At 40.4% G+C, this 27,241-nt stretch overlaps 1 protein-coding gene across 21 annotated transcripts in view; it reads left to right on the top strand.

Annotated features, from left to right (window-relative positions):
- GTDC1 (glycosyltransferase like domain containing 1) overlaps nt 1-27,241 on the top strand; it is a 494,021-nt gene that overhangs the window by 380,613 nt on the left and 86,167 nt on the right. For 2 of the 21 annotated variants that reach the window (XR_013828620.1, XR_013828623.1), the window contains one exon: nt 18,555-18,776. The exons of 15 other annotated variants lie outside the window; for them this stretch is intronic. Coding sequence is in view for 2 of the 6 variants with exons in the window: in XM_079923632.1 (XP_079779758.1) it covers nt 9,641-9,754 (114 nt within the window). In the remaining 4 variants the exon portion in view is untranslated. Of the gene's footprint in view, nt 1-824; nt 7,105-9,640; nt 9,844-18,554; nt 18,777-27,241 lie in introns of those variants that run through there. 4 more of the 21 variants (XM_079923622.1, XM_079923619.1, XM_079923632.1 and 1 more) reach the window with 3 other exon arrangements.

Genomic DNA, 27,241 nt, shown 5'->3' with positions numbered 1-27,241 from the left:
CTCATTTGCACCAGCACAATTTAAGGCAAATTCTCAGTCTCCATCTCCCTCCCTCCCCACTACTCTTCCCTCTCTCTTTCTTCACGTCTTTCCTTGATTTTGTTTTGGCTTGGTTTTTCCTTGATTTGTTTAAGTAAAATAAAAGCAAAAACTCTTTAGCACAATAGATATACTCGGGGTGATTAAGATCAGTTAGAGGTTTTGGCTGCTTCTTTTTCTCTGCTACTAATTTGTAGCCTGGCTGTAGGTGAACTTCTTGGCCTCTATATGATTCATCTGTAAACTTGGAAGAATTCTTTTTTCCTTAATTTTTAATAGCATTTTCCCCCTGAGGCCCTGCTATAATGAAATAATGAATATAAACCCGTTTGTAAACTTGAAGTGCTTTATAATTTCCATGTAACAGTAATGGCATTTCTCTTGTGCCTTCACCACTTAAAAGTAAAATTCACATCCGCAAAAACATGTATTAAGAGTGTTGTGTATCTTATGTTTATAAAAGTTAAAAGTTGGATGATAAACTTCTAATAGCTGTCATCCATAACATAAACCAGGAAATATGTGTGCAGTCAAATGTACCCATTTGCAAAAAAAAAGGGGGTAGGCAGCTTTCCCCAATGATTGGAAATACAGTTACACTTTAAACCAATCAGAAACTGGGATTTCCTGAGGTGATGAAACTCGAGAACCATTTACTTGGTGGCTTTTTGAAGTCTAATTGATATAAATTATGCAAATTTGCAATATGAATTTTCAGCATGCTTTAGTCTTTCGGGTCGTTAATGCTTCCTCATTGCTTTCTCTTCTCTCCCTCCCCCTTACAGGGTGAAATAGCTCCTTTTTCTTGGGCAGCCCTACACGGTAAATTCAGGTCTCTGCTTACAGCAGAACCTAGGGAAGATTTGTGACAGATGGGGCTAAGTCACAAACTTGCAGCCTAAGGCAGAATCTGTAGAACTTTCCAGAGTGTGCCCATATTTACCTGATCAGAGAGAAAAGAAAATCTGCAGAGGAAGCTGAGCCTGGCTGCTTGTCATAGCTGACACAGAGCCATCTGCCACAAACCTGTGGCAGCTTCAGATCTCCAATCCCTGCCACCACCCCAACTCAAATTAAATACAGATTCCTAGAGACGTTATGATGGTTACACATGTCCTCGGCATCACATGGAGGAGACTGTTCAAAAAAAATATGTGGCCTGTTGTATAACCGCACTCATGTATCCCATATGTGATGCCACATTGAATTTCCGGTTGAATCCGTTTTTATCCTTTGTACTGGATGACATGGTGCCTGAATTCTTTCTTTTTGCCGACACGATGGCAGCCAAACTACAGCTTCAAACACTCTCACTTGGCTGGGTTTCTACCTAGGTTGCCAGGTTATCATCGGAGCCTTCTTGTGTCCTCAAAGGGCCACAGGGTCTGAAAGGAGGCTCAGAATGCTACCAACTAATTGGGCAGCCATCTCAGAAATGTTTGTGGGCAAAGGTCTGCTTTAGCACTTTTCTTTTAGCAAATTAATGACTCCCTGGCACAGGGGTTTTTAAGTGAAGGTATTAATAAGGGGTCTGGCAGGTATTCCCATGATTCACAGAGTTACATTTGCATTTAATTTATCTTAAAGAAAAGTTGCAAGATAAACAGCTGTAATTCAGACAAACATGGGAAATACACTAAGTGGGGCCATCTCATCCATAAAATGAACACTGAGATACTTGTTTTAATTTTTTTCCAGGGATAAAAATAGGGAAGTTAAAATACTTCTAACAAAACCAGTAATTTTGATATAAATATCCATCAAAAGTATTTGCATCCAGCTACAAATATAATCTTTTCAAGATAAATCACTTATGATTCCAATAGTCAAGCTGCTCTATTTGTTGATGTCAAGATGTTTTGAATGGCTAGATTGTAAAATAAATTTTTAATAAAGTGCCCACTGCAATTTTTAATTAACATATCTCATTTCAGTGTAAGGTGTGTACATCTACCTGTATGTTTCTCACTGAACACTTTCCTTGTGTCAGAGACAACGAATACAATTGTTTCTTTTCCGGATGAACAAGGATCTGTTTTGCAAATGTTTGTAAGATATTATGACATTTCCAAGATTTTCTTTGCATTCTGGAAAGCAGGAGGTAAACATTTGTAGTCATTAAGGTAGAGTCTGTTGATAAACCATCTTCTGTTTACTGGCAGGTAAATTGTAACTTTCCTAGCTTTTGAAATGAATAACTTCTCTAAGCTGTAGAGTGAGAAGCGGCCAGGGAGAGGGGGATAGACAAGGGCCAAGCCTGGCTCTCTGGCTTTCAGAAGGATTGAGTGGTCTAGCAGGCATCCGAGATAGAGTGGGCACTGGTTCAAAAGTCTAGTAGGGCCCATTTCACAGGTGCCAAAAGCGTAAGCAGGAAATAGATCAAGGTCAGGGGGCCAGAGAGAGTCCTCTGGATAGAGGCAGACTTGCAGGTCAGAGAAAGCAGCAGTTCAAGGCCCATGAGGTCAGGGAATTTAAAAGCAGGAAGAACGGGCTTCCCTGGTGGCACAGTGGTTGAGAATCCGCCTGCCGATGCAGGGGACGCGGGTTCGTGCCCTGGTCCGAAAGGATCCCATGTGCCGCGGAGCGGCTGGGCCCGTGAGCCATGGTCGCTGGGCCTGCGCGTCCGGAGCCTGTGCTCTTCAACGGGAGAGGCCACAGCAGTGAGAGGCCCGCGTACCGCAAAATAAAGAAATAAATAAATAAAAATAAAAGCAGGAAGAGTAAGAAGCAGGAACAACAAGCTCTGTCTTTGCACACAGTGAGAGCCATATGTGTGATGGACATCACAGCACTAGCCTTGAGTCCTCCTCCCGCTTTTGAGAAGACACTGAACAAATTACCCCCAACCCATAAACAAAGAGCTCAGGAATTATTTGAGAAGTCCCTTCTGGTCTGAGACTGTGGAACTCGGAATCTATCAGTTATGCTCCTTTTGAGTGGAAAAGTTAAGATATAAATATGCCTAAGAGGTTCTTAAGACTATTCTCCTGCGCAGGGTTTATCATCTAAAGAGATGCTTCAGTTAGAAAGGTGCCCTATCATAGATGATGTCTCTCAAACAATATTACATGCTCACGGCCAAGAAACAGTGCTTAGTTTACTATGTTTTACTATCCTGCAAATAATGAGCTCACATTTTACAGTGAACAAGATATTACATGCACAACTATCCATATATGTTTTTCTCACTAAGTGATGGGAAGACAGCATGAATTGCTGTTCAGATAGTGCATTGAAAACATTTAAATATTTGCCTGATTCTGGCAAACAAAATATTGCAAGTTACCTGTGTATGGAGGGTTTTTTTCCTACACCCATAAACTCAAATCAAATTTTGTCTTTAGCTGTGCCCAGCATTACTTCTGGAATAAAACTTTACATGAAAGTGGTCACTTCTTAAAACCATGCTGTCGGGTTTGGTATTAGTGCAAAAAAGCAATAAAAAGTTTTGTAAATGTGTAATTCTTAACATTTGAAAAGATAACTGTATCTATGTATGTGCGTGTATGCTTCTCAACAGCCATGACATGGTGGCATGGAGGGTTATTAAGTAAGTTATCCCATATTTTGTTGAAGTCAGAGGATAATCAACGGTACAAGTTGACTATTTCCTGTTTCCCTTGCTTTCACTAAAGAGAGCAAACAGTCCCTTTGTTTCTTATTTTTAGTACGGTTGTTGAAAAAACAATTTTTTTTGAGCATTCAATTCTGTTCATTTTATTCTTTTTAAATTAATCATTAAACCAATTTTAATCTTAAATGTCTTTAGAAGTCCGCCCATTATCAACCTTGATACAGTGTCCAGAATGCTTGCCCTGAATTTACCTAATCTGTGTTTCTGGCTAGGTGTTTCTATAATAAATAGAAGAGCATCCAGTTCTTAACTTACTCATTTATACCAGGTTAATCAGGAATAGGTCAAAAGACCTCTCCCCAAATGGTCCTGGTTTAACAAGCATCCTTCAGATACGGTTGAGTTTAAATGCCCTGCTCTAGCTCTCCGTTCTTCAGACATGCCACATAAGGATGGCAGCGCAATCAGTAAGTCAGTGGAAACTCAGCCATAGAGGACTGCACAGATTCATTTCAACACCTTGAAATGCATCTGGAAGCAAAGATTTCATTTTATGTTGAAGGTGTTAATTATATTTGATATTTTTAAAAGTAAAATCTGTTTTTGAGAAAGCATCTGCTACCCAGAAATATTATGAGCCACAAAAAAATTTTCATTTAAGTCTCAAGATACTTTCTGTGGGTGATAGAATCAGTTTTCAAATGATAGTCCATGCTGTATTTTAATGTTGACATATTCTATGAGAGATATTCATATTCCTCTATTGACTATTGACAAGTATCACCCTGAGTGCCTTTCTGTTTCAGTGGAAAGCTGGAGAACATGTTTCATTTTAAAACTTGAATTCAGATACAGGACAACGGATGCTTCAATAACGTGCCCTCCCTTCGAAGTTATTCATTAAGATGTAATTGGGAAAGTTTAAAAACATGCAACAATTCTACATGATGCTCAAAGACATGTACATATGTGATTAAAGTATAACAAAAAACCTGGGAATTAACACCAAATTTACAATAATGATTAAGTCAGAGGAGTGATGGTGGGAAGACCAGACATATAACTGGGAGAGGTGTGCTTACTGTACAGTTAATCTTAAGCTGGGTCATAGCACACAAAGGTTTATTTCTACCCTTTATGACTTTTTACATGTCTTAAATGTTATTATTGGATATACCTTTTGATAGGAGCTATAGATACTTTGGTCACCATGTATAATATAAGAGCTCTAAATACTTTGCTACCGCACCATTCTTAACATTTCTAGACTCTAAACTATTGATGGGGTCAGAAAACCATTTTTCTCCAGGCAGTGAAAGAAACTGCCCTAACCGCCAGTTTTGCATGAGAAGAGTTTCCTCTGCTTATTTGGAGCCAAGGACCTAACCTTGACCCTGAAACAAACCATACCTAGGAAGAAAAACTTGACTGTCTGTGGGTTCCTTTTTCCTGGGGCTGCTGGTCACCATTTCTAACTAATGCCTGTGGCGTTATAAATATAAGATGGAAAACTATAGCTCAACAAACTCCCTTTTGAAGAGTAAAGAGAGGAAGATGTAGGAAGTTGTTATATCAGCCTGTCTTTTTTTATCTTGAAAAATTCAGAGCTCTGTGGTAGGGCACAGAGCTGTCTGAGCTGCTAACCGCTCAGCCCACTTCCTGTACTGTTACCTGTCCCCTTTCCTCTTTAAGACACAAGACTTTCATTGCCATGAAAGGAGTCCTCCTAGTATCTTCAGGATGCCCTAGCTGCATTTGAGTTACGTATGACCTCAGGATCCCCACTCATCCTCTGGCCCATTTTCCTAAATTGGAATTAGGGGTCAGTACCTTCAGGGGTCCTCCCATCACTTATCACCACTTTAGTGATTCCTTATCCTCTCCCATATCTCTGTGGTAATGACTTTCAACCTTAGGGACAGGTTCATCTTGTTCCCATAAACTGATATAAAGAACTGATGTCTCCTGAGAGAGAATCTAAAATGTTTACTGTGCTATCAGTTACTGCATTTAAATAGCAGACCTAAGATGGAGCGCTAGAAGATGTGATTTCTACTAGAAGTACTTATGTAACACTTTTCTCGAGAATTTGAAGCCCTTTATATTTGAAAATGTAATGTTTTGTCATCATTTCACAAGCGAGAAAATTAAGGCATCGTATTAAGGCTTATTTAAGAGCCAGACTGCCTTATAGAAACAGAAAGATGTTTTGTATAAGTCTTTCCCTGCATGGGATAGTGTCATTGTCACCCACCTGTCTTTCAGGAAGCACGAAGTTCAGTGCTTGTGACTCACTGGGAACCCCTGGTTCCCTACTGTTTCTCCCCTCACCAGGTAGGACAGTGCAAAGGGCAGCAGGGGGTGGCCCACGCAGTTGGTTATAGAAGGCGAACGAGAGGTCCTGTGGTGTTGCTGATATTTTAAGTGCTTTTATGTTTTTAAATTTTTATTTATTTACTTTTATACAGCAGGTTCTTATTAGTTATCTATTTTATACATATTAGTGTATACATGTCAATCCCAATCTCCCAATTGATCCCACCATTAAGTGTTTTTATTATGACCATTATTATGCCTGTAGGGAGTCTTTGGGTCTCTACATCCATCCCAGGCCCCTGCCACTCCCTGTGGCCTTACACCCTGCTGGACTTATACATCACATAAATTTCCTGGCCCTGCTGGTAAGCATTTATTTTGTAACGTCCCCATTTTAGCTGTGGGGAAACTGAGGGCTCAGGTGAGGTTGAGTTGCTCTGGGTCCCATGGTGGGTCAAGAACTCAGCCTCTTTCAGGAGGTTGTGGTCAATTCAACGGGTCAAGACCATCCCTTAAAGGAGGGCAAGAGGAACATATCTGGCTGTCCATCTTTTCCCCCTTCCCTCCTTCTCCTGCTTCTCGGTATACTATCAGAAGAAATATAGATGAAGATGTTGCCAGTACCTGACTATAGATTTATTTCATGTTCCTCCTGGCCTAGCTGCATTTGTAGTCTAAGTAACCATGAGAAGAGGAATGCAAAAGGATTGATTCCTGGTCCTAAAATCTCAGACTTTGCGGTACCTGTGATGTTTCTGAACAGCTGAGTCTTCTTTATTGCCTTTCGCATCATACAAGGAGAAGTTGCCTATCAGATAGATAGAAGGCTGGCCCTTTATCCAAAAGGCAGCCCCCATGATCTCGCCCGGTGCAAGGGGCCTAGGGCAGAGGGAGCAGGTGGCATCAGTGGCAGAAGCACCTTTAATTGTGCAACATAGGGCTTGCTTCCTCTCATCCCAGATAGTAACCCAGAAATTACATCCTGAAACTTATTTCCCTAGAAAGAAAAGGAAGGGGAGGGATAACTTAAAAAGGAGATACTTCTAATATGGTATTAGACTGTAATTCATAGGGAAATTTATGCCTGAGATATGAATTTCTGAAAATAGGGGTTTTTTTAAAAAAGGAAACACTGACACATCCTTAATTATAGAGTAATAAATACCAATGGTATATTATCTTCTGATATTTCCTTACACAGATATCAAAGCGTGCAGCTGTTTTTGAAAACTGATAATCAAGTACAATATAAATATATTACATCTTGAGCTTACAGCACACCCTTCAACTAAGCAGCCTCATGGAGCACTTAACAGTGAGAAAGAGAGCTGCTTAGAGTAGAAACCTAACTGAACAAATTAGCCTTGAATTGTAACTTAAGAATCATAGTCAAACCAAAACGCCTGTCCTTGCCAGGAAAGGCATTCCAAAGGCAAAGAGCACGCCAAGTAAAAAGGCTTTGCTTCGGGATTATGGAGGCAGTTCTCAAAAGCCAGCACAACTTAATGATCAATCAGAAAAATACAGAGCAGTAACCTCACAACGAAGGATGCATAAAAATTGTACAAAGCATTAATAGTGGAATGGGGAGGGAGAATGGGATCTTAACAGAAAGTATTAAGGTCTTAGAAAACTATATTTATTACTTTCCGTCCGGGTAGCAAAAAGAAAGAGAGAGAGACAAACGTGGTCAAAGAAAAGTACATGGACAAATGCGGGGGGGTAGGAAAGGAAATGAAGGTTAAACAAGGCCAATATGATTCAGAATGAAAGGGAGGGAGGAAAGTCTGAGGAGCCAGCTGCGTGCCTAAATGTTACATTAAGAAGAGCTGAAATTGAGAGGGGGAGGTCTGGGTATTCAACTAAGTGGATTAATGTCTTCTTCCTGGGGTGTCTGAAGTTGCAGAGTTTAATTTATTTGGTACAGGATTTTATTGTGAAATTCTTAACGGGGGTGGGGGATAAATAGGGACAATTATAAACACTTAGAAAGTAGAAAAGGGGAACATGTAATGCTTTTCGTAAATCTAACTATAATAAACATAGGGTTTGAAGCTACGGACACAGGTAAATGGTCAAAAAATATTTAGTCCATAATAGTAGAACTTAAAGGAAATGTAGACAAAACTTAAAAGACCAAAAAAAAAAAAATTAATAACCACATAGATGTGTGAAGCCAAGGATTTTGAGTGACTTAGGGGCTAGTTTTATTGCCGCTCTCCTTTCTCCACCCATTTAAAAAAATAAATCATAACTCTGGCATTTAGAAACCTAGTCATGAACATCATTTATTAATATGAACTCAATCCTGTGCTGTTCTTTTGGTGGGTGGTAAAAACACGAACTAACAAAACTGGCTTAAAACGACAGCGGGATGATCCTCTCAAAACACTGGAAAGCTACAGGGAAAGAAAAACTCCTAATTTGCTCTTTCACCTTCTTTATTTTACTGAAGGAGAAAGTCAAAATGTGGAGTGGGTGTGGCTAAATCCAACTAGATGCTGAGGGAGATTTTAAAAGATTTTCCTAAATATGTACCAGAAGGGGGGAGGGCTTGCAACTTAGTGTGATTTACAGCAATTTATTAATCTGCTCATCTACTACCACATCTGGGGAAGGTGGCAAATAAGGAAGGCTCTCTGCCTTCTGCAGTGGAAGAGACTAGAGCAGAAACTGTAATTGTGTTCCCTGAGTGTAACGCTGCTGTCATCTGGCTGGTAACCAGTCCACAGACTTACTCGTTCAGGCATTTGTCTGGCCAATAATGTAAGAATCATTTAAACTGAAAATATGGATCAGGATGTATTTAAGAATTACTGATATGCAGCTATTAATCTTGAATGCAAATAGCATTATTTGGGGTGTGGGCAAATCAGTTAACTGGAACCACATGGAAAAGCACTTCAAATTTTTTTTAAATGCTGTGGGGAAAATGGCACTGGTGGAAAAGTTACAAATAAAAGACAGAAAAATATCTACAAAGAGAAAGGGTGGTAAAATGACTAAGCAAGGTGATCTTGTCGCCTCCAACCTGCTGCATCAATTGTATCAGTAAACACGTTACTAACAAAGCCAAATTCCTCTATTTCTCAAGCTGACCCAGCAGCAAGAGGAAGAAAACACAGAAAAGTGCAATGCCTGGTGCCTCAGGGTGACCCTCAAAGGTCATGTCTCTAATTTGTGTTAGAAATTGAGGGCACAGAACTAGAGGTTTGTGACGGTCACAGAGTGGACTTCGGCTTCTGAACACTTTTCTACCCCCTGTGAAGAATTTAGGACGTCATGGAGTTGAACTGGAGTCTTAAATCCCAGGGACACGGTGGAAATTGTTTTGTGATCATAATGAATTAAGAGAAAGGGCATCAACGCATACATCTCTCCTTTTTCCTCCAGAGCCCAGAACCATGAGGGACCTTGTGCTCTCTGGTGCTTGCAGCTATGTTCCCTGGCTTTCAATCGGCTTGGCTTTTCCTCTGTATTTCTAATGCTGTGATATCGGGCCAGAAAAAAATGGAATCTACAGAATTGCAAAACAAAATGTGCGAGTGTGTGTGCGCGCGCGCGTGCGCGAGGTAGTTCACTGAAGATAATGAATTGCAACACTATAAACACCAAATATTAAAACTTAAAAATGTGTAAGTAATTAAGTTCTTAGGAAGCAAAATCTACTCGAACGGAGTAGTTACAGTCCTTTTTTTTTTTTTTTGTAAGAGGTTCCCCAGACTTCTGGGTGCATCACCAAACTGTCCTCCTACTCGACGAGGAGCGAGGAGCGAGCAGCTGCGATTTGGCCCAAGGCACCACCTACCCAGAGTCACTACCTAATGTATTTTACATTTCCACTGTTAATAAAGGTGGGGGGGGGGGTAGACAGGCCTTCTTCCCCCCAGCATTCTGTGTTTCCTTTTGTCGCTGCCGTCAGCTGACACATGGAAAATGTGGTGCACGGTTTCGCTTGCCTTTAATCTGTAATTAAGGATTCCTTGTCTGGGGCTGGCTACCTCTTTGCTCCTTGCCTCCCTGCCTCTCAGGTCTTCCGCCTTCGGTCGGGTTTGGCCCCGCGCCGCAGGCTGGGTGCTCGGGTGGCCCGACTGGGCCGCGGGCAGAGGAGCGGCGGCGGGGCGCGGGGGCCTCGGCCGGAAGAAGCGGTCGCCTGCCCGAAAGCGCGCGCCCCGGCGCCCGCCCTGCTCGCCCTGCTCGCCCCGAGCGTCGGGGCAGCGGCGCCAGAGCCTCCGAGAGCGCGAAGGGCTGGCCGAGGGTCCGGCGGGTCCAGGGTCTGCGGGCGCTCGCCGCGCAACCTCTCCCCGGGGCCGATGTGCCCGAGCTCCGGTCCGCGGCGGCGCTCGCCCTCAGTGCCCCGCTCGATCCCGGCCAAAGCGCGTGGAGGTAGTTCTACACCTCTCCCGGCGACAGAAAACGGGACGCAGGGGGACGTCGAGGTCACGGAGTCCTCACCGAGCCCCCTCGGCGGCGCTTGAGCCCAGAACCGAGAGCCAGAGGAGCCCCGAGGCCGCGGGGCGCGTCCCAGGCGGCGGGGCCGAGCGAGCCCCGGGCGACCGCCGCGCTCGCGCTCACAACTCGCTCGGACTCCCGGGCAAAGCCGCGCCGGCACGCGTACGCCGGCGCGCTCACAGTCCGACACGCGCACACTGTCACGCACACACGCGGGCACGCATCCCGGCACGCGCGCACCGACACTCACATGCTGACACACGCACACGTGGCGGATGGCCCAGTGCTGCCCTGGCTCCCTCGCGCCGGGCTTGACTGGTCCCCCTCCGCACCTCCGGGAAGGCGGCGTAGCCCTGGCGGGCAGAACTCTTCTCTGTTCGTCTAAGTATTTTATTGTACTTGGTTCCTTGAGTCGGCCAGTCTCATACCTCAGTGAGAGAATCCGACAAAGATGAAGCAAAAAGAATGATTTCTCTCCCCGCTGTCCTTTTTAAAGAATGTAACTTAAGCAAAAACAGAGAAGGGAGTGGGGATGGGCTCGGGAACTCTCCAGGCAGGGATTCTGGCTATTAATTTTAAAATACTCCTATTCGAATCTCTCATATATTCAGACGTGTGATTTCAATCCCACTGCCAGCCCTCAGGTCGCCTTTCTTTTCACTTCATACCTGTGTTTTGGATTGCAAACTGTTTCTCCTCCTGACCACCAATTGTTTATTTAGAAGGCGCGAAGAGGGTGGGGGACAGAGAGGTTAAGCAGTGTTTGGGTAGGAGAATATCTAGAAGTATCACATTGATTTCCAAAAAAACGTGGGAAAACGTTTAATATCATTTTGAGGCATCTATGTTTTTAAAAGGGCCTCCTTCCCGCCAGTATTACTATTTATCATTAGGTATTTATTTGCATATACACATTTAAAACTGTATGTTTAAGAGAAAAATGCCTTTTGTTCTTGGTTTCAGCAGAGCCCTTTCCTTTTCTGTCCATCTAAGTTGTAGCATACTTTCCTCTCTTCCCCACCAATAGAGATTGTAGGCTAAAGTGGTGCACTCCAATGACCAAATATAAGAAACCTTAGCCTGGAGTGTTGGTGACCATCGCTGGCACCTATCACTCAAGATTTTACCCCCTCTGGTTTGAAATGGTCCTCAAACTGTAGACCTGAACGTAGAGGTTGGTTGATTGTTTGTTTAAAATGTGAGAAGAGCAGTCCAGGAGTAAACCGAGGTAGGGGAAGGTGGCCTCCCTAAGCCCAGCCTTGGAAGCTAGAACAAGAACACTTGGGAAGTGCATTGAGAAGAGAATGTCTCTAAACAATGATAATCAGGGCTTTCAAAAACCATAAAACAGATTGAAATATCTGATTTATTATTTATACATCCCAGGACAACTTTGCAAATCTGAGAATAGTGTTTGAAAACTGAGTGCCTTCTATTTTGTACATCAACTCAGCAGATGTGTCTCCCTTCCAAAATGTGGCCAAAGGGTTAAAACTGTAATTTTAGAAAGGAATCTCAGTAAATGACCTTAAGATCTGATACATTTCCTTTTCTTTCTGGCAATAATATCCCCCAAAGAAAAAAATACATACTTATTGATATAATGATAATGTTTCTCATTCTGAGTAGAAGTGTCAGAATGATTCCCGTTTGTGGAAGTGTTTTCAAAACTGCGAGTACACTTTCACTACTATGAGAGCTGATGAGCCAATGAAGGGGAACTTCTTTTAACTCCGTAATAGCAGGTTATACAGTAGATGAACAATGATGGTCAAATAGCCAATTATGATATAAATATCCGTTGTTTACAGAGAGGTGTTAAATGAGCCTTTGGAGTACAAAGGATTAGACCCATCTAAGCTACCATTTGTTCTTCAACCCATCATGTCTTCCCTTAGAAAGGCCAGTGCCATCGTAGGTAATATGCACACAGAACATACTTCTCTGTGTTGATTTTAGTTTGCTTTATTTCAATGCACACTGTTGTTTACTTTTTAAAATTTAAATAAATGTCAGCATTGTATAATTTCTATGTTAACAAAGCAGTGAGCAAAATCCCTTGTATGTTTATAAAATATTATTGTTTAATTCACATAGTTTAGAAATTCCAAATGTTGAGAATAGGAAGGAGGCCAAATACCATCTGTTTATAACTATGATGCATCGTAATATGTGTACTTTTAAAAGGAGTTTGGTCAATCATGCCACTAATTTATCTGCTCGGAATATGTTGAAGATTTAAAATGTAATTTACAGGATTACTTTTAGTGCGTTGCATCCAACTGTGAGTTGTAAAGAAATCGGTCTCTTCTGTTTTTCTCAAATTAATCATGTAACAACTCCAATTAATGGGGGCTGTTAAATGTGTCGCTTTTTGCTTAGCTCCAGAATTCTTCTAACTTTGGCTCAGTCTACCTTCTTGATGTTGATAAAAACTCCAAGGACAAATGAAACAAAACACTCCTAGTTGTGTCTTTCTGCCAGGAGATAGTCACTTAGAATGGGAGGCAGGGTATGATAGCTAATAATTAGCTAGCATCAGCTCTGAGAAATTACCTGTGAAATGCCCTTTGGTACTGGGTTGAAAAACAACATTTGACGTTCTCTGTTTTAAAATAGTAAATGCTTGTCCCCAAGATTTCTGATTTAACTCACCTTTTATTTCAAATGCATCTAAATGCATACCATGAAACAAAGGGAGTACATTTACCTGCAATAGATGAGCAGGTTTGGGGTTTTATTTTTAAGTTAGAAAGTCAAGTTTAGTGCGAAATTCCTTGCTTTGCAAACTGGAGAAATTCAGCAACAGGGCCTTCAATTCAGGGCAGACATAGTGTCGAAGTCCAGAGGTGGCTTTAGGGTCTCCCATCAGGGGGTCTCTTTCTCAAGAAGGAGGAACTAAAAACTCTCATGTCCTGAAAAAGGTTTGGAAAATGTGATAAAAAACGTTGATTGGCAAATGATAGTTCCTAGATTGATTTTTAGCAAGGTCAAATCAGTAGAAAGCTACACCTTGAAATGCTTTTATAGACAAACACCTGCAGAAATATCAAAACACTCTCCCAGTCACCTGTGGGTGTTGTGGGTCCTTTACTTCTCAGTTTTTTCAACGGGCGCTGTGTACAGCAGCTTCTTTGTCCATTAAGCAATATCTGTTTTCTCAAACATTTTAGTTTTAGCAGCTTCCTGTAAAATTCTATCAACCTAGATTATTTACTTACACATAATTAAGAACATTAAGTGTCCCTTTTCCAAGTAAACAAGCTGAACTATATATACTTTTTAAAAAACCTAATTGTGACATTTTTTAAATCTGGATTGTTTTCCTTTCTGGTCGGATTTTTTTCCCCCAAAAATGAACCCCCTGGGTCTTTATGTTATAGAGATATGCTCAGGCTTGGTTTCCTTTGAGTTGCAATAGGAAAATGCCAGACTCTTTTTTTTCCTAAGTAATTGCTGAAGTGTAGAGAGTAGAAGAGAGAGTACAAAACAGAAAGAAATGTGAGGGATACAGAAGAAAGAAATTGGAGAAGGTGGAGGGGAAGGGAGATGAGAGAAGCAAAAGATGTAACTGGGATAAAAGAAGCTTATCAAACAGAGCTTTCAAAATTGCTTTGACTGGCCTAAGACATAATAAAATCATCATCATTTCCAAATAAAACCTAGATTGTTGCATTGAGATATTAAACAGCTATGGGAAACTCTTAAGTGAACCTTGATTGATACTTGTGGACCAGGTTTTCCATTCAAGCCCAACTTTTTTTTTTTTTGGCTGAACCCAGGCCCTCGGCAGTGAGAGCACAGAGTCCTAACCACTGAACTGCCAGGGAATTCCGTCAAGCCTAACATTTTTAAGAGAAACTTATATTAGATATCCGTATCTGCACTAGGAGGTGGGGAAGGAGGAGTAGAGACATTCTTTGCTTTTAAAGCCATACATACACAAAATAAGACTATGTATAATGCATTGTTATATGTTACCTACTGTCGGGGTAAAAATAAAGAAGATTTTAAATAGAGGAATTATTCAGAAATGCTTTCCTTCCGAATACCTTGCCTAGCAGTTAAATTCTAAACCAGTTAAGCAAGTCTTTAAATGTATAAACCCTTTGGAATCCCTAAGTCTAATGAATTGCAGTAGATATATAATTGAGATTGAAATTGGCATGTAGGTGTGCATTTCATGTTTCCTTTGGAGCTGACTTAGTACCATGGCAACAAGCCACATATGCACATAAGTCGTTGTATAGTCGTGCTATCTTGATGACCAAAATCACTTTATAAAATATACTTTAATAAGTTACTACAGAGCCTTGAAGTTAAGCCATATAATTTAACCAATACTCAGTGGGCATTTCTAGGTATCATATATAAATTGGGTAAACGATAAAAAGAAAAGCATTAAGAGTAAGAAAACGTATGGGGAAACTATTTGCTTCTTCCAATTAATCTAAAGCACGCCAGAAGGTTTTCTCATTTTGTTTTTTATGAAGAATTACTGACCCAAAGAAAAGTCAAATGAGGACTACAACTAAACAATAAAAGCAACAATAACAACAACAAATAAAAACATTGCTTTTTCTAGGAGAGAAATATGAAAAGTAGTAAATTTACCCATTTTAAGAATTAAGAAGAAAAGACATAAAATTTAATACACACAGTAAATAATAAATATTCTTCTCGTTTCATATGATGGCTAATTAAGAAAAAAAGCCCATGTGGAAAATTTGCAAGAGAGACAAATATAACAAGGTAATTAACTCTTTGCTCCTTCAGCCTTAAAGGAGAAAGAGCAGAGTAAGATTTCTTAAGTTTGAACCTGCAGCAACCTCAGAGATCAAATCTGCCTCTGCAAGAGAAATAGAAGGATTCCAGTAGCGCTCCATCTCAAGTCAAGTCTTGTTATTGGCCCCACTCTGACCTTGGCGCCCCAAAGTCTCAGTCCTCGGGTTCTTTGCTCTTTGATTGAATTCCTGCCTTTTATCACAGACAGTCAGCAGCTTCGTTCTCATGGACCTTCAGCGATGGAATTCACTATCTGGTATTCGTTCTCTTACATTTGGGTAGTCCTTGATAGTTGAGGATGTACTTTTTCATTCATCATCTAATTTAGTCTTGCTAATACCCTTCTGATATAGGTAAACCATAGCTTTAATCCCAGACTTCAGAAGCAGCTCAAAATCGTACTGCTGGTACATTGCAGAGTTGGGACTAGCAGCCGTATCACACGGTACCCGGTTTCCCCCTTTCCTTCAGACTGGACTTCATACTTTGTTCTTCATTTGAATTATGGGCGTAAGAATCAATTACAGTCACTGCCTTTGTATTGGGTGGAGAGAAGAAGGAAAAGAAGGAGCAGTAACAGAAGGAGGATGGGGAAGAAGAAAAAAAAAGGAAGAGAAAAAACAAAACAATCCCCACAGGTTTTTCTGTGAAATGGGGAAGAATAAATCTTTAAATTGCCCCCCTTCTGCTTACAGAGGTTGGTAAAGAGAGAAGCACATCCTAAAATTTCTATCATGTAAAGAAAAAACTAATTCCAAGCTATTCCAATGCTTTGTGTTTTAAAGGATAGAAACCCATTGACAGAGCTCTTTAATGAGTTCTTGGCTATGCAGGCATAGGCCACAAGGTTGATTTTGAGTACAAGATGGAGAAATATTCTGTTTATGAAATTAAAGGAATTTGGGGAAATTGAAAAAAAAAACCTGGTAGAGAGGAAAAGAAAATAGTCATAGGATGGAGAGACATGAGCTAGAACTTAACATATCCAGCAACAAATTCCCCATGGTGGGATATAGTTGATTATTAATTTTTTTTTATTAGACGGGTATATTACACTTAGTTCTCAGCTTATACTCCAATGTAATCTCCATCTGTAACCCCAAAACTCCACTGAAAATCTGAGACACAAAACTGGCTTGATTTATTTCCACATTTGGGGAATGAAGGCATAGACAAGGCAGACGAGAGTGACATTGCAGAAGGTATGATTTAAAATAAAGACGTAGAATGTTATGGAAGCAGGAAATAAGGACAGAAGATGATTAGGAGAAATGGAAGCCCCCAAGAATTAATACTAAGAAACAAGAAAACCCGTAATACAGGAGATCTTGGGAAAAACCAGCTAATTTGTTGATGTTGTAGACACTTGATATTTTTGGCTGTTCAGCATCTACCTAACCTTGTATTAGAATCTAAAGTCCGATTTGAGGAATTAATTCTTTCTTACTGAATATAATCAAGCCTAGGAATTGAAACTTGCTTTGAAGAGAGGAAAAAAAGACAACACTGGAATTCAGTTCACCTGACCTAGCGCAGCCCAACCAGACTGTTTTCACCAAAAGGCAGCTGTTATTGGGTTCTGCTTCCTAACCTCCACAGCTTCTGGGGCTCCACCCAATCCCAAGCGCAGATGTCCAGCCTCCCTTTGATATGGTTCTCTATCCCTGGGATTCTGTCAGTTGCAGAAAAACAGAAAAACCTGGCTCAGCTGAGTTGCTCTGGGGAAATTATCATTTCAGAAACAAGAAATGTGGATGTAGAGTGACTGCCTCATCCCACTCTTTCATCCTGATATGTTAGCTTCTCGTTGGCTATCCTCTTATGTTCACGAGAAGGCTACAGAAATCCAGTCATCACATCTTCACCACATCCCTCTTTTCAGACACAGGAGAAGGGATTTTTCTTTCTTGCTTGGGTCTCTTTCTGCAAGTAAGGAAAGCTTTTCCCAGAAGCCCATTAGGAGAATTTCCCACACATCTCATATAAGCATAAACTGGTAGCAGGGATGGAAATGGCTTCTATTCAGTTAAGACCTAACTTGGAGCCATATGAGTGAGGGATAATTAGAGCCATGAACAAAACTAGTGTGCGGTTCACAAAGATAAGAGGGAGGAGATGACTGTTGGGTCAGTAAAACATACTTCTTCCAATAAATACATTTATGTCTTATTTATTCAGATTTGTTCTCTGCGGCTTGCAAAGAATTCTAATTAATACACTTGGTTACAGCTACCACTGGGATTATTTAAATTGTAGATAGCTTTCTATATATATATACATATATATGTATACATATATATATGACTTGCTTTTACTTTCAAAGTTCTTTTCTTTTTTTGTTCTGTTTTTATGTACGTGAAAGAATGAGTTGGATTTTAGAACTGTATTTTTTAATCTTCTCCATGTCCAGCATTTATTGATCATGACTTTAATTTCCCAGTAATAATTTCCCCCAAATCTCTAATGTCTCATTTTTACATTTATTCATACATTCCTTTCTTGTTCATTCAGAGATTCATCTCGTCATTAATTCTTCTTTTTTTCAAAAACTTGTTATGAGGTATCTAATATGTATGTGGAAGACATTGGGTTAGCAAGGAAAAACAAGCCAACAAATGTTAAACCACATTTGTGTAATTTTAAAATTAAGCATTTTTATAACACTTTTTATAACATTTTTAAAAGGGGAGCAATGGGACAAAAATGAAGCGCGCATGGACGTTCCCAGTCTTCCCTCATTTGCTAACATGGTTTCTTGTGCTCTGAGGTGAGTCCTGCCCTGAGAGTCCTGCTTTGACAGACAAGGTCTTTTGAGCTTTAGGCATGAGAATAGGGAGGAAAGGAAGAGAGAACAAAAGTTCAAAAGGTTAAATTTGGGGGAGGAGGTTATCTTGATGTGAGACTGGAATTTGAAGACAGATGTAAAGGAGCAGAAACAGCTGCGGCGTGTGAGCCACTGGACGGGGGAAGCAAAAGGATTTTTAAGGTTCTCTGTCCCCTTCATCATGTTCAAGAAAACAAATGAAGGGCTTGAGTTATTCTGAAATTATTTGTGGTTGCTGCACTATCCTGTGTTTTTATAACCATGATGTTGTTCATGGGGGTTATTGTTTTGTAATATCCAGGGCTCTATTTGATTGTGTGTGACAGAAATCAACTCACATTAATCAGGCATAAACTTTGGCTTATGTGTCAAGAAGTTTCAGGAGATGATCTTGGATATTATGAGAACTCCATCCTCTAGGATCTGGCTCAGTCTGTCTGTTTGTCTGTCTTTCTGTCTCTCTTTCTCATTCTAAGTCCCTCCTCTGCATTGTTTTCTTTCTCTAGAAGGCTATCTCAGTGTGGTGGGAAAGATGACTCATCATATTTCACATGACCTTTACAGCCTGAGAAGAGAGAATCGATCATACCTAGCATCTAAGTCAGACCCTGGTAAAAATGACACTGTCCACCCTGCCTGAGTCACTTTCCTGCACTTGTGGGAGATGAAGGAGAACCGAGCAAGACATAATTTCAGATGACTGCTCCAGTGTTACAATGGGATGACTCCTTCAATCCATATTACAAGAAACTTTCTAGCTATTGGGCAGAGGAACAAGTGATATAGGTAATATTGCATCTCTTGTTAATCAAATGTCCTCTCAGTTGAGTTATTTAGACCGCTCTATGGGGTTGAATTTTTACTTAAATTTAGTAAAATTAAATTTAGGTGTCTAGTTGTGTTTTCAAATGTTGTTCAAAGACTTACACTACAAGTAACTTTGAAATGAAAATTGATGGATGTGTAGAAAAACATGGAAATAGAGCCACAAGACAAAGTTAGAATAAATGAAACTAATATTCATCACTGGAGGAATGTTAGACTTGCACTTAAAGGTCACCTAGAAACACTCAATTCCTTTGCAGACACAAACTAAGATGGAAAAATATCCACCAAGAGATAAAACTTGTATTTCCTTTTGTTTTTAGGACACACTCAAATGAGTTGCCTGTCACATGCTAGATAGTACAATTGACACTAGAAAGAGATTGTAGGATTTCCAAGCTAGAGAGGTTCATGAGTTGTGAAAGATTATCATTCAGGTGTCAAGTATCTGTCAAAAACTACTTGTGGAAGTGTTGGCAAGAATGTGGAGGAAAGAGAACCCTCCTACACTGTTGGTGGGAATGTAAATTGGTGCAGCCACTAAGGAGAATAATGTGAAGGTTCCTCAAAAAATTAAGATTAAAACTACCATATAGGGGCTTCCCTGGCGGTGCAGTTGTTGGGAGTCTGCCTGCTGATGCAGGGGATGCAGGTTCATGTCCCGGTCTGGGAGGATCCCACATGCCGCGGAGTGGCTGGGCGCGTGAGCCATGGCCACTGAGCCTGCGCGTCCGGAGCGTGTGCTCCGCAGCGGGAGAGGCCACAGCAGTGAGAGGCCCGCGTACCACAAAACAAAACAAAACAAAACAAAACAAAACTACCATATAATCCAGCTATCTCACTTCTGGGTATTTACCAAAGAATTAGAAAAAAACTAATTCAAAACCACGTATGTACCCCTACGTTCATCGTGGCATTACTTACTATAGCCAGGATATAGGAACAACCTGAAGTCCATCAATCGAAGAATGGATAAAGAGAATGGATAAAGAAGATGTGGTACATATATACAATGGAATACCACTCAGCCATAAAAAAAGATGAAATCTTGCCATTTGTAATAACATGGATGGACCTCGAGCATATTATGCTAAGTGAAACAAGTCAGACAGAGAAGGACAATTACTGGAAGACTTCACTCATATGTGGAATATAAAAAACAAACAAAAAGGAAAGAAATGAACAAGCCAAACAAAAACAAACACGTAGTTACAGAGAACAGAGTAGTGGTTACCAGAGGGGAAAGGTGAAACAGAAAAAGAGGATCAACTGTATGGTGACAGATGGAAACTAAATTGTTGGTGGTGAGCACACTGTAGTGTATATAGACATAGAAATGTAATGTTGTATACATGAAACTTATATAATGATATAAACCAATGCTACCTCAATAAAAAAAAAATTAATAAGCAGTAAAAAAAAAAACCCAAACAAAACAAAACTACTTGTTGATTGTTATGAAAAGTTTTTAATTTCCAATGATAAAAGCATCAATTTGGGGGGTACGTTCTGAGCTTAACCAAATTCAGAATGCAAAGAGAACCCTGGTCTTCTTTTGTATGCCTAAAACTTACAAAAGCATTAAAGAGGTCAAGGTCCTGAGCCCCGGTTATATGAAGAGCTGGTGGCTAGAATGAGGTGCATAATGGTTGGTGACCAAAAATGACTCAGAAGATACTTTGGGCTCTGACTATGAAGATTTACTCTTAACCCAGAATAAAGTGGCATTTTTTTGTATTAACAAACATATTTGAATAATCTTTTGTAAGTCAACATAATAAAAAGTTACGTACGTACTGTTTGCTGTAGTTATGGTGCATTGAGTGATTATTCCTAATTCCACCCAATTTTGAATTATACAGTATACATGTATGCCCTTTTCCATGTGGCTTTGCAGTGTCTCCCACTAAAGGAAGCAGGGTGCTGTCCCCAACCCATTGATGTTGGGCTTGGCCATGTGACTTGCTTTGACCAACAGAATGGGTGGAAGTGACAGTGTGCCTTTTCCAAGCCAAGGCTTTAACAGGCATTGCATGTTCCCTCTGCTTGGACATCTGTCATTCACCATGAGAACACAATGGACTGGAAGCATATGGACATATATGAAGTAGACCTGAAACCAACCCAGCCTGCAGCTTGGAGCTCAGAGCTGAATCCTGAAATTGAGTTTTTACAAGTGACTTGCATCAACTCACAGACCCATGAGGGAGAAATAAACACTAGTTATTTTAAGTCACTGAATTTTGGAGTGGTTTTTCATGCAGCATTATTAGAGCAATAGCTGACTAATAGGGTAGTATTTCTTTCCTCTCTCTACAAGTGTTTTGAAATTGATGTTGCATCTAACAACGCATAGCATCATAGGATCAAGGAAATTCAGTAATTATACAGTTAATCATTTAATTAGAATTATGAAGTGGTACAAAAATGATGCGAAGAACACAACACACAGAGACCTAATCTAATCTGAGTCAGGAAATGTTTCTCTGAGGAAATGACATTGAAGCTGAGACCTAGCTTTTGGCTAAGCAAATTTGGGGAGTATGGGGGGAGTATTCCGAGTGCAGGTAACAGTCTTCGCAAAGCCCTTGAGGCAAGAAAGAGAAGGTCATTGAGTACAGAGAATTATCTGGAAAGCAGAGAGGAAACAGGAGAGTGCCAAGAGAAGAGAGGTTGGTGAAGTTCAGTTTACCACAGTTTTATGGGCTGAATTGTCTCCCTCAAAATTCATATATATATTTTTTAATTAATTAATTAATTTTTTTGGTTGAGTTGGGTCTTTGTTGCTGTGCACCGGCTCTCTCTAGTTGCGGCGAGCGAGGGCTTCTCTTCCTTGCGGTGTGCAGACTTCTCACTGCGGTGGCATCACTTGTTGCGGAGCATGGGCTCTAGGCCTGTAGGCTTCAGTAGTTGTGGTTCATGGGCTCAGTAGTTGTGGCACGTGGGCTCTAGAGCGCAGGCTCAGTAGTTGTGGTGCACCGGCTTAGTTGCTCTGAGGCATATGGGATCTTCCCGGACCAGGGCTGGAACCCTTGTCCCCTGCCCTGGCAGGTGGACTCTTAACCACTTTGCTACCAGGGAAGCCCAACATTCATATATTGATGTCCTTAACACCCAGTACCTCAGAATGATTTGGAGCTAAGGTGTTAAAGTGGTAATTAAGTCAAAATGAAGTCATTAGGGAGAGTCCCAAAGTCAATCTGACCCATGTCCTTTAGAAGAGGAGATTAGGACACAGACACATATTTTAATGCTTTATTTTTCTTTTCTAATGTTTTAAACATTTAAAATTTATATATTTTACAGTCTCTCTGTTACAGCTCTATTATCTGAAATTCCTTGGGGTTTAATTCTGCTGTGTTTACTCTTTCCTGTGTCTCTCAAGGTGGATTGTTACCTTGTATGTGTTGTAATTTTGAACAGTGAGCTCATTTTTGGTAGGCTTCATCTGGAGACATCAAGTGTGGCCTGTGATGAGGTTTTATTACACCAGATTTTTTTCTCAGTTTGCTTCTGCTGGGAATACACTGAATCTCAATATGGAGTGTTCAGGGCCATGTGGTTGACACGAAGCTCATTTGAGGTACGTGTCTATGATCACAATTTCTCTGGAAAGGCTTATTTTCTACCCTGTACCCGGGCCTCAATAGCTTGCTTCCTTGTTTTCTCTTTGTGCTAGTGTGCAGATTATTTCTCCTCTACCATTTCACGGAAGGGGGAGCCCTAAATGATCCTGGATTTATGTAGGAGGTTCAGTTTCAAATCCCCACCTCCCTGCAGAATTTCCAAGGTCTTGTCTTCTGTGTCTTTCTGAGAATGAAAGTGAAAACTCCTAGGTTTCTGAGACATAACCCCACCCTAGTCCACCCCAGCTCCTGTACTGCCTAGTTAGTTCATGTGGTTACTACTTGGGCTCTCAGTTCCTTCTTTCTTTTGGCCCCTGGTGATTTCTCTTGCTTTCCCGCAAACTCAACTCTGGATTGAAGAGGATAAGGAAAACATTACATGGAAAAACTTGATTGGTACTCCTTCCCCTTCCTGAATAACTCATTTCTAAAGCCATTAGGTGAGACAGAGCAAGATTGGAGAATATCAGGGTCCAAGGAGGACGAAGAGAACATCTAGTCAAGGATGGTAGGCAAAAAAGCATGAGGAATCAGCCTGAACAGGGCGAGAAGGTGTCCACACAGGGGAGTCAGAGCCCAAACAGGGAGAAGAGGGCATCTGTGTGTGGGAGGGGATCACAGCAGGGATGGGAGATTGGTTGCATAAAGTGAGGTTGGTTGCGTAAGTAAATATTTGAAGAATTATGGAAGCTTGTCTTCTCACTATTAGAGACGGGGTTACATATACAGAAAGGGAGAAAATTAGAAACATGTGATTGGAGGTATAAGCATGAACTCGTGGTTTTCAGTATCTATAGATAAATATAAATAGATTTCAATTTCTATAGATAGAAATAAATATAAATGTAACTATATGGTACACACATATATATATAATTCCTGGCGCTATATGGGAAGCAGCAACGCTCCAAAAACAATGAACATACATAGCGCCCAGATCTTGGCTTCCAAATACCATATTCCATTAAGGGGAAAAAAAAAGGAAATTTTTAGAGAAATGCCTGATTCTGGGGCTGGGGGAGAGAAAAAGTACAAGAAAAACCTGGAACTTCTACCATAAACCAAAGAAGTGTTAAAAAAAAATGATGGGCACATATTAAAAGGGCCTAGATGTCAGCTTAACTGAACTCCTACTAGCCACATTGGACATAATTTGAGTATTCAGATGGATAGTAACATCATAGTACCTCATAGAATTTACAATATTAAGTAAAATAAGAGACCATACCGGCATAAATCAATGAATGAATGAATGAATGAATGAATTTAAAGTTTGTTGAGGAACAGGATATTTACATGGTTTCAGAGTACCTCCCCACAAAGGGGGGAAAGTAACTATGGTGGAAGAGCCTGGAAGACATCACTTTTATCAAGTGGTGACAGTGAACATCAACTATTGAAACCATGCATGACCTGGTCTGCTTCTTTGAGAGGAACACAGCATCACTTCTGTGATACTGTGACCTGAATCCAGTCGTGAGGAAACTTCAGGCAAATTTAAACTGAGGGAAATTCTACAAAGTAACAGGACTCATCTTCGAAACATCAAAGTCATGAAAGTCCACCATAGACTGAAGAATATTCCAGACTGAAGGAGACTAAAGAGACATGACAAGCAATGCAGTGTGTGATTCTGAAGAGGATCCTTTTCGTTACAAAAAATATTGTTGCATCAGTTGGTGAAACTGGAATGTGGTCTGTGGACCAAAGGGCAGGAGTGTATCAAAACGTATTTCCTGGTTTTGTTAGTTGTGTTGCAGTCAGTAGGAGGATGTTCTTATTTGTAGAAAACACACATTAAATTGTTTGGGGCTAATGGACCTTCTGGTCAGCAGTTTATAAGTATTCAGGAAAAACAAGCTATTTATACTGTATGTCTAGCTTTTTTGCTAGAAAAAAAAAAGGAATTTTTGATTGTTTCAAAATTTAAAGCGACCAATAGCAAAATAAAAAATATGTGATGTAGCTTAAGTAGTACTAACTATTCTATTCAACAAACTAGAAAAAAAATAAATCCAGCCAACTAAACTCTAAGAAAATAGGGGAAAGAAATAAAGGATCCAACAACAAAATTAATGAAGTAGAAGACAAAAAAGCAAGAGAGAGAGGATACATAGGGACCCTTCTTCACCATTGGGCAGCTGCTAGGACTTTTGTCCTTACTTGCATGAGCAATGGATGCTCTTGCAGAAAGAGAGGTTCTGAGACAGTTCTCAGATTTTGAATTTCAAAACCCTGGGCCTTTGTGTATCAGACGTGCCCTAAAGATCTGAAATCATGATATTAACGTCACAAACAAAAGATTTGGGAAAAATAGATGAAAATTCAGTGTATTTCACCATATATTAAATGAAGTCTCTGTAGGTTAAGGAAGAGAAGAAAAGGAGAAAATGGTCAGAAGGAAAGCACAGAGTTTAAAGACTGGTGGTGTCTCTGAAAAGGGACTTTGGCTCTGATCTTCCTTCACCTGACCTGGGAGAAATGTCCATGGTTAGCAGAATCTGGGAGCAGAGAGCTAGCTGCTCTTGTATCTTGGGGGAACCCAGGATCCTCTAGCCTCACAGGTTCCCTGTGCCCACCACAGTGCAGGAGCAGTAGAAGAGAGAGATGGCTGTGAGAGTGTTCAGATAACCAATCAGAGAGAGCCTCTGTGTTCCTGATATCCCACCGAGTCTCTGAAAGAACCACGTAGTTGCTATAGGCCCAGAAGTCTAAGAATATTTAACCTAACAGGTTAGGGTTAGGGTTGGCTTAGACAAATTAATAAGGTCCAGATAGGATGGTGACATCTCAGAGACTTGCATGGATCAACCCTGGAGGACCAGAATTGGTAACACATCTCTTAGTGAATGTCAGCGTGAATAGATGATGGTTCCCATCCTAGCATCCTGTTTATTTGTAAACTATTCTGAACATAGTCCCCAAGTTATTAGATAGGTGGATGGGTGAATGGCTGGCTGGCTGGCTGGCTGGCTGGATAATAAAAGGGCAATTCCTAAATTATATCAGTCTAAAAGCTGCTGTGTTATAGAATTTCATACCGCTAAGAATGCCACTAAGAGAATAGCCAAATTGCCCTCATTTACTCATGCCCATCCTGGCGCTGCTTTCCAAGATCAGCAGCAACTAAGACTGGGAGAAGAATAGGTTCTAATACCATTTTCATCTGCAGCTGAAATAGCCCCAGAGTCAGTAGATAAAGCAAGTGTCTTTGCAAAACAGTACATTAGGGAAGAAATACCGTTGGAAGTTTCAGACACTAAAAAGTATTTTTTAAAAAAGACATTTCTTCCGTGTTTGCTTGTTTACTAAAGACAAATAAAAGGCATTTGAATTATTTTCTGCCCTGTTTGGAATCTTCTCCTTTTATCTTGGCCTTACCAGGTTTTTATTTGTATACTTAGGGAGATCTTTATGGAAGGAAAATTGTAATTCTAAAGCAGTCTGCAAACAAACACTCACACAGCATAACCAAACCACAATTTTATGCAGATTTTTTTTCTCTCTCTTGGATTCTGAGTTCTTAAAGGAAAATGTGGATGCAGTGGTGTGTCACAACTGCTATTAGAGAAGTCCAAGGGAAAAGAGTACAACATGGTGATCAGCCTTGGCAGTCTCCACATACAGCGTGATTATATTGTAATACTGTTTGATGCAATGATATGTTTGATCAGTTTCAAGAGATGAATATCACCTCACTTCAAACAATATGATACAGTCTCATTGTGTGGAATTATGGCCTCTGTCAATCAGCATATGGCATAAGCCTTAAAGTGCCATCTTTGGGGAATGTTATAAAAATGATTGCAACACTTGCATTAATTAGTAAGTTTTTGCTCTAAAACCAAGCAAAACCTGTTAAGGCAATTTATCTGCTATATCTCTGTTCATTTTTGTTATCACAGAAACATGTATATAAACCCACCCATGCAAACACTCAGCCGATTAGCTCAACTTACTAGAACAGCCATGCTAAAAAAAAAATCCTAGTGTGAGTATGAGCTCCCCTCCCCCGTATAAATCAGTAAGCTCTATTTTCTCTATTTTGTTTTATGGTCCCCAACATACCCTTACTTTGAGCCAACTATCCTATCAAAGTGAATGGTGGGTGCAAAGTAAAGGCAAACATGAAATTATCACGAGGTCTATGGTCTTGACAAGACAAACTCAAAATTTAAGCTCGACAAATGACAAATAAATGGCGGGTATACATGTTTAGACAGAATAAATACAGATTAAGAGTCCTTTGAATGTCATTAATTTCACTTTGTCAATGTTAATTGTTAGATACGTTTTGAGGGAAGAAGAATTACAATCATTTTTTTACCTTAGGTATGGAATATTTTCCCTCTTGGTGTTTCTGTGTTATCCACTAATTTGCCATTGTCACCCAGTTATACTATTATTTCAATTTTCCCCAATAATACATAATTTGAGAAGATACTGGTTTGACATGGTACATACTGATTTGACCTGAGACTTAACACACTTTCCCAAGGTGGTTAACCCCCCCCAGATTCAACTGTGTTTGTTGACAGTGTATGTGTCACTGGAGTGTTGTGAGCCTTTTCCCGGGAAATTCCTCTCCCACCGTGTCTCCAGGCCTTCCCCTTTCCAGTTTTCCCCAGTGTCCTCTATTCCTGTTATCAACTGAGGAACCACCTGCTGTGGTAGGCAGCCTCCTACGGTGGTCCCCAATGATCCCTGACTCCTAGTATTCACTAACTTGTGCAATCACCTCTCCTTGAACCTAGTGACTTGCTTTTAATGAACAGAGTGTGGACAAAGTTATTGGATGTC

The sequence above is a fragment of the Stenella coeruleoalba genome, assembly GCF_951394435.1.
Source record: "Stenella coeruleoalba genome assembly, chromosome: 6".
In the NCBI taxonomy this organism is placed as follows: Eukaryota; Metazoa; Chordata; class Mammalia; order Artiodactyla; family Delphinidae; genus Stenella; species Stenella coeruleoalba.
Note: the sequence above shows the minus strand (reverse complement) of the source record. Positions and strands in the feature narration are given on the sequence as shown.